Raw genomic sequence first — 15,035 nt, forward strand, 5'->3', positions numbered from 1 at the left:
AAAAAGTCTCCAGTGTTGTATATATTGATTTTAATTGCAGCCAAATTAGAAATATAGGAACTGTACATGCGATAACTGTATTACCCAAAATCTAGCAATATAGTTTTGTGGCAGTCAACAAAGGCCCAGTAAAATTGGGCTCTAATCAACATTTTAACAAAATATTATAAAATACATTGTGTTTTATGGCAGTCACATTACTTGTGTGGTATCCAACTAAGTCATACTCACAGTAGTCCCACTGGAAACAATGGGGATGGCTGTTGATTTCAATGAGTCTACTCTGAGCGTAATTAACATTCGCTATCACATGTAAAGGGAACACATGCCATACATAAATATGGACATTCATATTTAAAATAATAAACTGGTTTAATTTAGAGGTAGCCAATTTAGTACCCTCCAGATGTTGTGAACTACAACCCTCCTCAACCTCAGCCAACTGGCTAATGGTCAAGGATGGTGGGAGTTGAAGTCTACAACATCTGAAGGTCACCATATTGGCCACCTCTGATGAATTTCCTCTGATGAATAAATGAATTTCCTGCCAATACAGTAATGCTTCCTTCAACAGTTATTCCTTTACTGAAAATGCAGGGATATTTGCATAGTAGTATTGACTGCCTCTCTGTAAAAAATCTACACCATGAGGCAAGTTTAACATAAATGGTGATAAGGATAGTAAAACAAGTGGTGTAATAGCATCTGGTAGGTAATTTGTGGGGCAATAGTATACTGTTGTCCTTGGTAGGTCAACCAAATTCACATCATTCTCCACAGGTAGCGGAAGTTCCATTATTTCTCTCCTAGTGATCAGTGCTTCATATTATTGAGAGTAGAACAATGATCAGTTAGCCTATTTACAACATTAATGGGGAAGGTGAAGAATAATGTAGAAAAAGTTTGTTTCTTTAAGAGTTAGCTACTAAAAATCAATTAATTCTTTAAAATAGAATGATGGGAACAAATGACTTGATCACTTTATAAAGTAGTGTAATGTGTAAAATTGTCCATTTAAAGATACTTATTCCTATGTTATCCTGGCGGAAAAATGCTATATTTTAGACTTTTAAAAATTAATTCCTTTCTGTAAGCAGCATAGGCTTTGTTAGAAGCAAGCTGTGTTGATATTTCTTTCCTTATCTTCTTTCTTTACACAGAACACCCAGAATGAATTCTTTCCAAACGGAAATCTGAAATACAATATTGTATGTCCATAGCCTCTCCTAATGGCCTCTGCTAATGTCTGTTAGGATAGTCCCGATACTGTCCATGCCTTTGAAGTTCCATTGATATTAATGAGATTAGGGGTTGTTCATGGGACCTTTTGGGCCAGCCCATGCAATCTTACGGGCCGAGCTGGCTTTGTGTAAGCAGACTGGCCATGCTCTAAGCTCAGCCTGAACCAGTTTTGGGGAACCTGATTGCAACTGTAGCTTTTGGTGAATTGTAGTTAAGAATCAAAGCTGATTGGAGTGGAGTTTGTACAGTGGCAGTAAGCTTGTGGCAGTCAGTGTGTATATGGCCAGCTCACACTGTGGCAGCATATCTGGAAATCAACACAGGCTGAGTGAAAACCACAGCTGCCACAGACTCAAAAGGATGCACATCTAGACACTTCCATATAAATGCATTTAGGATCAGGATGTGAACGCATTTAAAACTCTTCATCTAAAGTGCCAAGACATCCCTTCACAACTTTCATCATAGCTGAAGAATGTTCACCAAATATACTAAATTTCTGATATCTATATCTATCTATCTATCTATCTATCTATCTATATAAAACATGACTAGAAATTGGAAATCCGTTAGCTTCAGTCTAGCAGCCTTACAACAAACATATTACACAAACAATTTTTGTGCCAATGGTAGCTGTCACATACTGATTTAAGATTGTTTGTGAAATGAGTCTAGTCGGTAATGGGGCAAGATATCACCATACCCTTTCTCTTATAAATCACAGCAATTTACTCAGTAGGAATGACCTAGTCTTATTCACTCGTTCCCCTATAATCCAATCACTTCCTCTCATGAGCACTTTTCTCCTGGTTTTCACAATAATGCATTTTCTGTAACTAATAACCATCATTTCCTGATTATCATGCTTCTATGCTTGCACAGGAATGTGGGTCTTATGGAGGTCAGGGTCATTTTTTCCCATCCATCTGTGTCCTGATGGTGAGGCAGAAGTTAAGTTTGTTAGCTGGAAGGTACGTCTGGATAGCTTATCATTTTACAGAGCCACTCATCAAAAAGCAAAACTGATCCTCTGATGCTCAAATGCATCCTCTGACTCCAGCACTTTGGTAGGGCTTATGTTGGCACAGGATCTTTTTTAAAAAAGAAAGCAAGGCTATGAGTTATCATGTGCCTTTAAACGTAAATACATGCCTGCATTTTTACAACACTAACATTTTACATAAAATAAGATTACTTGAACAAATATTTTAAAATAAATATTAGATAGTATTTTTGAAAGGCAAAATTCTGAAATGGAAAGGTATCTTCTATTCTTTTATTACAAGATCTGTGATGAATTAGAGGCAGTTCAGGATTATTCCCTATGCCCTTCAATCCAGCATTTATCTGGTGATTTTAATAAGGCATATAAAGGCAGTGAAAGTGGGGGAAAGTAATTTCTCATAATATAACTTCAGTGGAAGTTTATTGGTCAGACCAATGCCCTTGTTCTGGGCAATTTTGATGAGCAAAGTTGTTCTACGAACTCCTAGACCTTGCAAAGCATCCTGGGGGCAATATAGGTAGAAGAAAGTGACCAAACATATGACTGCAGCTGAGGAGGTCTGGCTTATGCACCTCTGCTGTAGTCCTGGCTTGTTTTATTTTTGCATCCTGTCCACAATTGTTCATGTGCTGCTCTTGTCAGCCTTTGAATCCTCAGGAAAAATAAGGAAAGAATGATGAACAGACTCAATTGACTGCAATCTTTAAATTTGCTTATCAGTAAGCTCAACAATGCGTATCTAGAAACAGGGCAACAGCGTCCTGAATTGCTCAAATGAAACATTTAATGATGGAGAAACAATAACCCTTGTACAGGGATGATGATGGCAGAATGAGTGTATGGAAGGGAGTAATGATTGCACCCTACCCAAACCTCTACATCCCACTTTCTGAACAGCATCAACATATGTATAAACTGTAGCTACAAAGCCTTTATCTACCCAGTCTATAGTCTGTCCCATGCAGAAAGTCTCAAGAGTTTAAAGCTATGAATTTATGTATAACTCAAGCACTGTGCGCAGCTAGCTGGACATATGGAGATCATGGGCAAAACCAGCTGGAGCAGTCCTGGGACTCTCATCCTATGTTCATTCTGTTTACATTGTCATCTGGATTGGACCAATGGTTCTCACAATGCATTGGAAGAAACTATACAAGCTGATTTAGGTTCAAGCTGGGTTGAATGTTATCTTAAGAATCAAAGCAAGACACAGCCACTGTTCCTAGGGTTACTAACTTGGAATGGAGGTAGAGTTCATGTGCCCTTAGCATTGTGTGAAAAGCAGAAAAGTAGGCAAAGCTCACTGACTACGTAACAGAGAAAGCTTTGCTATACATAAACCGACTTCAAAGCAACGAGTGCCTAAAGAGGACAGAGCCACAATCTTTAAGAGCTATTAAAAAGAGGGAATTTCAGTATGGTCAGGTTTTCTCACAAGTCTACGACAAGCTGCAGCTGTCAAAAATTCTCCTTTTCTGAACCAAAGTTATGGTTTAATATCATGGTAACGGCAAAGTTTGATTCTTTAGAAAACAGATCCCATTGCAAAGTGGACTTGTATAATTTATCAGCAATGCAATAACACTGCCATCAAACTATTTTATGAGACAGAAAGACAGTTCCTAAGAGGACAATCTATAAAACAGAAGGCTGAGTACTCTATCTAACTATGGGAGCAAAACTAGCATTGGTGACTATTTAATAGTAAATATCATTATCCTTACCTCTGTGTAAACATGTATTGAATTTTGTCCAAAATTGCTAATGTTTTTAAAATGTAAGAAAATCAATTTTAACTTTACCACGCAATTGTCACAGACATAGCATGCATGAGCTGAACCCTGAACTTTCTACTTTGTAATTGCACCATGGCCACAATCCTGAATATCCAACTGATTTAGCCTATTGAATGATAGAACCACCCAAAAGCCTTTTAAAATTCACTCTATCCAAAAATCAATTTCAACATTTGGTATGAGCTTTTAAAAGGGAGATACTGTTAGTGCTTGTGAAATTTTAAAGCTTAGTGTACAAAAATCCCAAATTAAACAACTGCTAAAATAGTAAATTATTGGAGCAAACAGTGACTTGATTGTTTTGGATTTTTCTAGCTAACATTTCCTTGAAAAACTCCTAAGAGAGGATTGCTGAGCACAAACACAAAAAAACCACCTTGCCATTTTCTATAGGGGGGAATGTGAAATATGTTTTCCCTCTTATTTTAAACAATTTATACAGTCTGAAAATATCTAGATTCAGCAGCTGCTTTGGATAATGACCACAACAAGCAGCTGTTAAGATCTACAAGTGAGACTTTTTTCTCAGAATTGCTGACTACGAATACATTCTCCTGTATATTTCTTCAGAGAACTGGGAATGGTAAGGTTAATTAAAAAAATTAAATCTTCCCATTACACCAAGCTTGTATGTAATAAATGTTCACTAATATCAACTGTACATTATGTTTATGCTTTGAATATGGACTTCCATGATTTTGCTAATGTTTTTAGGTGGAAAATGAAGTAGTCATGGAAAACAGAAAAAAAATGCTAACTTCAATGCAATATGATTGCTGTCAGACCCTCTTCCTCTTTCATGACTATTGTATACAGTCTATTGCATGCTTAATTCCTGACATATGCAGCACTTATGAATTCCTGAGGATGTAACTGGATATAATTGAATAATACAAGTTCTTACAGGCAATGGATTTTTAACAATGCTTATATACTTGATTGCATTTTACATTTGAATATCCAGAGAGACACATCGGGGTACCATTGATAAATTCAAGGTAGCTGTATCATCAACTGTGCATGGTTTGAATTATTCCAGACCTTTATAGATTTTGTGTCCATGTAAAACTAAGAGGTATGATAGTCATTCTTACTTACAGCCAGGAAGAGTTTGTGTAGAAATCCATGGTGAAGAGGTGCCAAAACCAGCATTCGTACTAGCAGAAACTCTAAATCTATACCATCTAAATTTTTTCAGGCCATAGACTGTTTCCTCTGACAAAGTGCCAACAGTATATGAATATTGCTCCTGCTCATATTCAATACATTCAGCAGCTTCCCAGTTGTTGCAATGGATAGATCGTAACTGCGCAGTAATCTTGTAGTTTTGAAAGTAGCCAAAGATAGTAACTGGCATTCTCCATCTCAAGGTCACACTTGTTGATTGTATGCTTGAAAACGAAATATCTCTGGGAGCGCTGGGAGCTAAAAATAATTTTGGAAATGTTATGTACCACACGTTACAGTAAGCAATCAATAGCTTGTGCTTATTGTTGAAAAAAGGGTTATGCTAAACACAACTGCAGTTAAAGATGGTTTAATTGTTTCTCTCTATAAATTGGTAATGATTTGTGTGTTTTGAGAATGATATACATTGGCACACATAAGGGATATTTCCCCTTAAAATCTTTCTGAAAACATCATTCTTTAAAAGGTCCTTGACATTTCTAGAGGTCATTGGAGATTTATGGTCTTAGTTACATTTGTGTTACAAAAGAATACTTGATGAATAGATGTTGGGACCTTTAGGTGGACTGATGAAAAATGTTTGTCCATACCAGATGATTCATGAATGTGAACTTTGCTGGCATAAGAATATTTAGTAAAGTGGTCATCACCAAATCACGATGGCTGAGTCATGTTTATAAATTTTGAGTAAACTGCAGGATTACACTGGGAAGCATTCAAACTAGGAACATCTGTACGTTTAAAAAAACATTGCTTCTTTGGCGTGAGGTTGATAAGTGTGGAAGAACAAGTATCTGCTTCCTTGAACAAAATATATTTCAATCCTGTTCGTATCTGTAACCTTGGAACATAATTGTTTTGAAGTTGTCTAATCTGTTGCATATAACACTTTATCAAAGATGTTACATCACTGAAGGTCATTAGGCCATTTCAGTTGTCTGGTGTATCTATCTCAAGTATTTACAGACACATTTTGTATGAACTGTATGTGATATTTATATAGAGGAAAGCTAAATTTGGAATATTCACATGCAATATTTGGAATATTCACATGCAAGTTAATTTAGTCCAAGAACCTCTGTGTCTTCAAAGAACACAAATGGCCAGCCATAGCAGGAACTTTGCCACACTTTGGGCATCTACAACAAGAGCCTCCATAATTACAGAGTCAGATGTCCAGGGAACCATCAAATTGAACCCCACAGCAGCAACATATATTGCAGTTCAGAAGTGAACTGTTGCTAGGAAATAAGACCCACTGAATACAATGATACTTATTCTGTAAAAGCCCTATTAAGTAAACATCTAGGGAATTCATAAAACAGAATGGAAGTACAGATGTACCCGAAGACTTTTAGCACATGAGGGCAGATCAACATTCACAGAGGAATATGTGAACAAATGTACTTCCTTCCCTGGAACAAAAGGGGGGAAATAGACTGGGTTGTATATATTTCTTACATAGTGAACCAGACCTCAGGAGGGCTAGATACATTTTTAAAGACTGTATTATCAATATGGTAGTTTAAAGGAGTCACAAAAGAACCCCAGTTAAAAGATAGCCAGAACAAAAATAAGTTTGCTGAATACTCCTTTTTCCTACCAAAGTATTCCTTAAATATAATATTCAAAAGATGCCTCTCCTCAAAGCAGAAAGAAAACTTTGTATAATTGGCAGATTTGTCTTAAATCCTTCTTTGCTCAATTGCCTTAATATGATTGCCTGTTTGCTGTTTTTATACATATTATGATTGTTAGGTTTATCACAACTTAATTCAGTTTAAGATGGATTGTGGAGAAAATGATTTATTAGGATATTAGGGTGTGGTATCTAGATTAACTGCAATAAGTACTTTACCGAAGCATGAATTTGAGGGCCATTTGCTTCCTTTTATTGAAAGGGAGTGTACAAAGACTATATGCAAAAAATATATAATATTATTTAGAACTGAATAGAACTGCAACCTTCAATGGAAGTACACAGTTTATCAGGCCATGACTTGGGAATCTGGAAGGAATGGAAAGGGCATGGGTATGTTGGCTGCATTCAGACCATGTTTTTAAATATAACCTTTTCAAATTGGTGTAAAGAAATAAAATGCAGTGGTTGCAGCAAGAAAACAACAGCAATGTTGCAAATGCAACCAACATACCCAGCAGGCAAAGGCTGCCATTAAAGCAGTAAGGCACTGGATCCAATGGTGCCTTTCTATTCATGGAAGGGTTGAAGCAATTTCCACAAATTCCCCAACTGCTCTGCAGTCCCTTGCACCATTTCCCACACTTTTCCAGAGAGCCTCCCTCACAAAATTTGGAGTGCGTGTGTATGCGAGTACCGAAATCATTAAAGGCATGGACTAATAGAAAAGAGATTTACCTAGCACCTAAATCTCATTACATGCCATTACTGACATGTGATCAACCTATGTAAGGGCTATATGGGGCCTCAAACTGTGAACTCCACCTGAACCCCTGTGACCAGGCCTTTAGCACCTGACCTCATAAGCACTTCACTCCAATAAGAGTTGAACTCTCCACCCTCTGCAACACCCAGGGGCTATACTGAGGGATGCCAGTATAGAGATCAGTTGGGCTCTGCCCATTGCTTAAAACAATCAAACAGTACTTCCAGAGCTGTTGTTCAGAGATTTTCCAATGAGGCAGTGAACCTAATTTGATTTCACTTGGTGTCAAAAATAAATGCTTTGGCAGTGACTCAGTGTTGGCTGTGTGTCTGTGACTAACATAGACCACCATAAATAAGAAGCTGAGAACAACTATAAAACTGTTTCCATTCCTAATCACAAGTCTCCAGTTTCAAGTGGTAGCAACTCAACGGAAAACAATTCATGTGAACATATATTTAAGAATATGTTGACCTAATAATGACCATTTTCTTCTTGTTGTTACTCCTGGCATTTAGGCCAGAATATGCTTATTTGAAAATAAGTGCCACTGCTTTCAATAAAATACTGACTTTCCAGTAAATTTGTTAAAATAGAAAATCATAATTAACACAGCAGAAATCTAAGTTATTTTCATAATGTGGCTTTGCTCCTTTTACCACACTTCTAACAATATCCTAGTTCTTAGTCCGTGAATTCGTAAGAATATCCTCTTGTGATATGAGAAACAAATTCATGGATTGGGATAGCCTAGTAAATGTGAGTAGGGAAAATATTATTTACATCAAGTGCAATTGTAACCACAAGAATTGTTACCTGTTTCTGGAAATGTGCTGGCATTGCATAGCTGCTCTTTTCCATCCCCGGCAGCTGTCACAGCCTGTATTTTAAACTGGTAAGAGGTATTTGATAACAAGTCTCTGAAAGTATGCACTGTTTCATTATCAGAAGACAGGATTGTTGAATTCTTTCCAAATGTTATGATGTAATGGGTAATAATCCCATTTGTCTTCAAAGGAGGGTCCCACTGGACTAGGACTGACTGCCAACTGGTTGCAGTACATTGGATATTCTGGACAATATCTGGAGCTTCAAAGAGAAACATGCACCATAGGTTAACATTCCTACAAAACTGAAAGGGCAGTTGCATTAGAGTATACTTCAGTATGAGCATGGTAATGTTACAAGCAAGGGGCAAGCATTCCAGCTATTTGAGATGACAGCATAACTAGAGCTCTTGACGAGAGAGCTATCGAGGGAAGGCCTTGGTTTAGCACTGTGCCGCAATGCAAAGAGAAAGAGGGACAATAGACTTACACAAATGGGTTTCAACAAGCAACAGCTGGGTTAATGACAGCTTTCATGAATATTGTTGCACAAGGGACAAGGACCTCAACTAAGATGATAGCCTGTCAGCTTACAGAGGAGTCCTCCCAGTCCATCTGATGTAGGAAACTGAAGGAAGCCAAGGTTGACAAGCTGAGAGACAGTCTGCTCCTATGACAGACAACCTACTTGGTAGGAGAGGTAAAAGTCCTAAACCAACTTCTGAAAGTGAACTTGCCCTGGATTGCCCCATAACTTAAGGTCTCTTAAGTGTGCAGGGGGGGAAACCCCAAATAGTATTACATTTCAAGCAAGCTAACCTGATTCCATTGTGGTCAGCTGAACAAGATTGCTGAATTGATTGCCGTTTCCAACTTTTGTGAATGCAGAAACACTGATGAAGTAAGTGTTGAATGGTTCTAGTCCAAGAATATTAGCTTCATTGTGTGAACCTGAAATGTTCTTAGATGAAGAAAGCAATTACTATAAAATTGCTATTTTTGCCAGATTTTCCACAGAATTGAAAACAGAGACTTGTTGCACCTTAAAGACTAACAAATTAAATACAGTGGTACCTCAGGTTAAGTACTTAATTCGTTCCGGAGGTCCGTACTTAACCTGAAACTGTTCTTAACCTGAAGCATCACTTTAGCTAATGGGGCCTCCTGCTGCTGCCGCGCCGCCGGAGCACAATTTCTGTTGTCATCCTGAAGCAAAGTTCTTAACCTGAAGCACTATTTCTGGGTTAGCGGAGTCTTTAACCTGAAGCGTATGTAACCTGAAGCGTATGTACCTGAGGTACCACTGTATGGCATTAGCTTTCATGAATTAGAGTCCATTTTGTTAGATGAATGACACGTTAGGCTCAGTTGGCTGGGTATATATGGAATTGTAGAGGGGGGAATGGAAACAATGGGGTCAAATCACAATTAAATGCCATAAGTACAGCCCATGACAATTCAATTTAAGGACCATTCACAACAGCAATAACTGGCATCATCCTAGTACTGCTAAATTCATTCACATCTAGGGGATGGACAGGGCCTTGTGGACTATATTCACAGGTCAGGTGGGTGTAATCAGTCCCATGGGCCAAAGCTTCCCCACTGCTTGTTTATTTAGTCTATCCCCCCCCCCAAATTCTTAAGGTGTGATTCCCTGTCCAATAAGCTGGATGAAATGTTATTGTAAAATATAAACTAACCCAATTCACCACTGGTCATACATATATAGGCAAATCTGTAAAGGCACAAATTATGGAAATGAGAAGTGTCCAGGTTAAGAAATAGCCTTCTTTGATTTACTTTGTACAACTGCCTTAAATTCACAAAGGGCATGTGAACGATTTAAAGCAAATCCAAGAAATTGGGAGCACTTTCCTTTCAAAAATTTCTTGTATGAAATCTACAAACTCCTTTTTATAGTGGGCATAGTTCAGAGTAGTTTTGAGGTCTTATTTCCTAATAACAGTTCAGTCCTGAACCGCAATATATATCTTAATTAATAATATTAATTATATGTATGAATTTAACATTAGGGTTACAAACCTGATAAAATGTAGTTTGACTGCAGTTATCCAAAATGTTAAAAACGTATCTTTGAATAACACCATTTGGTTGAGGGCTTGGATTCCATTTCAGCCATACAGAATTAGATGTGTAATTGGCAATTGTCAGGTTCTCAGGAGGAGCCAGTGGAACTATGAAAAGAAACATAATTTAACTGTAACACTGTATATCCTACTTGTCCATACAGATATTTTGTAAAGCAGTTCACTCTTAGAGATTTGACATGCATTCATTTAACATCTTTCAGACCAATATAGCAATGCTATTAGTTCTATTAGGATAATTGTTCTTTCAACCTGTTTGATATGTTTTTCAAAGATGTATGTTTCTGTAAAGAGTAATTGTAAGAAACTGGATGATCTATTTATTTTCACTGCTAAACAAATAATAACAATCAAATTTCAGGCAAAGAGAAAATTAGTCAGCTGAACCGCTAAGTTAAATCAATTAAAATAAACTTCTAGTCTTGTTCCTAAGACTTGCCATGCCACCTTGCAAGTGATTTGCTTGGGGAATACCAACTATGTTGGTACCTCACACATTATAGCACAAATATATCATTGGAGAGGCTTTACCTTGCTAAGAAACAACAACCCCGCTCAGGAGTCTAAAAGAGAAGTTACATTGCGTGATTTTGCAGTACTTGACTTTCATCTAGAGGAAGGGCTAAAAGAACACCTTAAAATAGATTTCCCTACATTCTCAATCTATGTAACAAGTAGGATATTTTACCGTCTTTTTCAGTAAAGCATAATCTTGATAGGTGCAGGTCACAATGATTAAAACAATGTTAACAGTCAATTTAGAAACCACCAGAGAATGGTTCAAGAGGCAGTGTAATCCTAATTTACTTGCTATCACATCACCTAATTTGATGTTTCAGCTAACAGGTATATGTCCCATCACAAAAAAATAAGAACATAGAATGCTGCCCCTCATACAAAGTATTAGCACAAGTATTAGCTCAATATTGTTTACACAGGTTGGCAGCAGATCTCTGGGGTTTCAGACTGGTGTCTCCCTCATCCCTACTTGGAGATTCCATGGATTGAAAACCTCAAGAGTTTAAAGCTGGGGGTTTTCCTGTTGTTATTCTGTCTGTCACAGCTACAATAAACCTACCATTAAAATTATGGACTGGTCATTTCTTCGTCAGAGGGCAAACGGGCAAATTTAACAGGAGATCAAATACTTTTACCCCTCACTGTATGTTCAGAAGAAGATCCTACTTCAATAAGTGTTCTACACTGCACGGACAACAAATATTAAGGTAACAAAACCTTGTCTAAAGTAAAAAAATATTAACATTCAACTCAGTTTGTGTCTAATGATCATGCTGGCTCCTAAACTAATTACTCACCAGACTCATCTGTGAAGAACATCAAAACAGTGGATGGGCCGAGCCCTTTTCCAGTTCTTGCAGATACATAAAAACTATAGAGTACAAATGGTGAAAGATCTTCTAAGACAACTGAGTTATTGGAAGTAGTGAAAGAATCATTTCGATCCAGTCCATGCAGCTTTAAGACATAGCTTATTATGATGCCATTTGCCCGGGCTGGGGGATCCCAGGATAACATCACTGAGGTAGACGAAAGGTTTTTATAAGATGTCATAATTGGTGCAGATTCTGGAACTGCATCAATAGATAAAGGGGAAAATATTAAACTGCTGAAAGAACTTTATTGTGAAATCTCTAATAAGCATCTACACACAACACACACACACACACACACACACACACACTTTTTCTTTCATTATCTAAATGCAGACTTGCAGCACACATTAGATAACAGTAATGACATGCCCATTCTTTTCTTAACCACCTATAATTAATTCAGTTTAAAGTGATTAAAATAATTTCATGAGACAATATTACAGTGATTTTATTTTTTTAAACTGACATTTTGCTAAACAGAGGCTGGACATCTTGGCAAACACCACAGGGCAACATCATAGGATACAGCACCATCCATAAGCTAACTTGCAAATTAGCATGCAGACCAATCTGTTCTGAAGTAAGCCCGTGTCACTTACTTCCACACAGAAATCCAAGCTTAATTTACACACGTTCACGAAAATTAGGTGTGCAGTGCTGTGTTTTTCCTATAACCTTACACTGAATGGATATTTTGACATGCAAAATTGTACCCAGGCCTTGAAAAATCCTGGTTATGAGACTTTAACATCACAACAGCTTTGAAGTTGGCTTATCTTTTTACCTCTTTCCTTGATTTTGATTCTGCAGAAATTGTTTTCCATCACATTTTAAGCTTCTTTATATTGTGTTGTACAGAAAGGCCATAGTCCTCACAGAAGTACTCCAAGTCACACATTGCCCATGCCTGGACAAACCCAATATTTAAGGAACAAGAACAAAACAAAGTATGGAACATACCATCTTCTTCAGTTCGGATGTGCAGACTAGCAGTGTGCATTTCAGACACTCCGTTTTCTGTTGCTGGAGTGATTTTTAGAAGATAACTGGTATATTTTTCCAGTTTACGAAGAACCACATTTGTATCATTCAAAATGAGTGACAGAATCTCATGGTCCGTTTGAGAATCCTGCATTGTCAGGGAAACTTTGTAGAAGACCATTCCATTAGGTTGGGCTGGGGGCATCCAGCTTATATTTACAGCAGTGGAAGAAATGTTTTGATAGGCCAGCTGTTCCACAGGTCCATCTGGAACTATAGCACAAATAAGCAAAAGTTAAAGGGTCTGTATGCACTCTGTTCTCTTATACTTACATGTGGCTATACATAAGCACTAAGGATGGAAGTAATTCACATTGGTTTCAACCTGAAATGTTCCTGATTAATGCTACTTAACTCATTTTTTGAAAAGAAATTGCTTTTATAAGCATAAAAAAACTCTAGTCTTCTGTACTAAAAGTAAGCATATATATTCAGTGTATGTGGATGTGTTCCTTAGCCAAAGCATGATAAAGGCAGAGGAAAACATTATTCAAAGCTCCCTCGTACAGTGGTACCTCGGGTTAAGTACTTAATTCATTCCGGAGGTCCGTACTTAACTTGAAACTGTTCTTAACCTGAAGCACTACTTTAGCTAATGGTGCTTCATGCTGCCGCCGTGCTGCCGAAGTCCAATTTCTGTTCTTATCCTGAAGCAAAGTTCTTAACCTGAAGCACTATTTCTGGGTTAGCGGAGTCTGCAACCTGAAGCGTATGTAACCTGAAGCATATGTAACCCAAGGTACCACTGTATTCAAAACAAAACAAAACATGTCCCTGTGTACACAAACCAGCATGCCTGGGAGTAAGTTTCTTGTTTAGTCTTCTGTCTTTCCAGCAGTCAGAAAGCTTTGTATATGAGGGACCATTTCATCCTTCACACACAATTGCAAATGCTAGAAATTGGAAAATGCACACCGTGCAACTCATATAGTCTGGATGTTACAGAGCTTTTATTTTGCGTTTAAGCAGATGGTTTTATTTTTGCTTTATATTCCCTCATCTAACAAGGGTTAAATATAGATTTCTTGGGGGATCAATTTGGTAATGAAGGCTTATTAAACATCTCATTAAAATGCAAAACCATGGTTGGTGAGGCATGTGCCATTATATCCTCTGATTCTTATGCGTTTTTAGATGGAAGTAAGTCCACTGGTTTTGTAAGACTTGCTTCCAGGATAGAGATCACACCTTATACTGAAAATTGAATTTTAGCATTCCACTAATAATTATAATTATTAGAATGTCAAATAGAATTTCAGGGATAAATCCCAAAGGTTAAAAGCCCGTATATGGGATTATGAATAAATAAAAGCAATCTGCCTACACCTGCTTTATTAGAAACTGAAAATGGAACGAAGCAATAGGAGCAATAATGATGAGAAAACTTTGCAACCCCTTAAGTCTAAACAGGGCCATAGAGACTGTATGTCTGAGGAGGACAAGGAAGAAACAAATATAATTGTGAAAAATCTGCAGAGCAGATGGGTAGAGACTAGTATTAGCTAAAACAGGTGCACTGTGGAATACAGTAGTTAGGTCCATATCAAAGAGACTCTGATAACAAGGTGGTCCGTTAAAAATAGTGAATTGAGATACACCTTAAATCTGATTATTGTACATCTAGTAGAATCTCTGGTGGGAGGAATGTCATAAATCCTGGGACAGAGAAATAACTATACAGTGGTACCTTGGGTTAAGAACTTAATTCGTTCTAGAGGTTCATTCTTAACCTGAAACTGTTCTTAACCTGAGGTACCACTTAAGCTAATGGGCCCTCCCGCTGCCACCATGCCGCTGCCACCATGCCGCCGCCACACAATTTCGGTTCTCATCCTTAAGCAAAGTTCTTAACCTGAGGTACTATTTCTGGGTTAGCGGAGTCTGTAACCTGAAGCGTCTGTATCCCGAGGTACCACTGTATGAGTACCATAGATGCCTTTAAAAGGGGCAAATAATGTGGTACCATCACTATCATATTGCAATCCTGCCAAATCCTTCCTTAGCAGAATAATTTCTACAAGTTTT

General features: G+C 37.6%; 1 protein-coding gene across 3 annotated transcripts in view; it reads right to left on the minus strand.

Annotated features, from left to right (window-relative positions):
• Positions 1-15,035, minus strand: part of PTPRQ (protein tyrosine phosphatase receptor type Q) — a 110,375-nt gene that overhangs the window by 39,280 nt on the left and 56,060 nt on the right. For all 3 annotated transcript variants that reach the window (XM_080971307.1, XM_080971306.1, XM_080971305.1), the window contains exons 39-44: positions 12,930-13,223; positions 11,892-12,167; positions 10,511-10,662; positions 9,284-9,425; positions 8,454-8,726; positions 5,143-5,469 (exon numbers count right to left, since the gene is read on the minus strand). In XM_080971307.1, the coding sequence (XP_080827433.1) occupies positions 5,143-5,469; positions 8,454-8,726; positions 9,284-9,425; positions 10,511-10,662; positions 11,892-12,167; positions 12,930-13,223 (1,464 nt within the window). The remainder of the gene's footprint in view (positions 1-5,142; positions 5,470-8,453; positions 8,727-9,283; positions 9,426-10,510; positions 10,663-11,891; positions 12,168-12,929; positions 13,224-15,035) is intronic.

This window comes from Podarcis pityusensis, assembly GCF_964106645.2.
Source record: "Podarcis pityusensis genome assembly, chromosome: 10".
Taxonomy (NCBI): Eukaryota; Metazoa; Chordata; class Lepidosauria; order Squamata; family Lacertidae; genus Podarcis; species Podarcis pityusensis.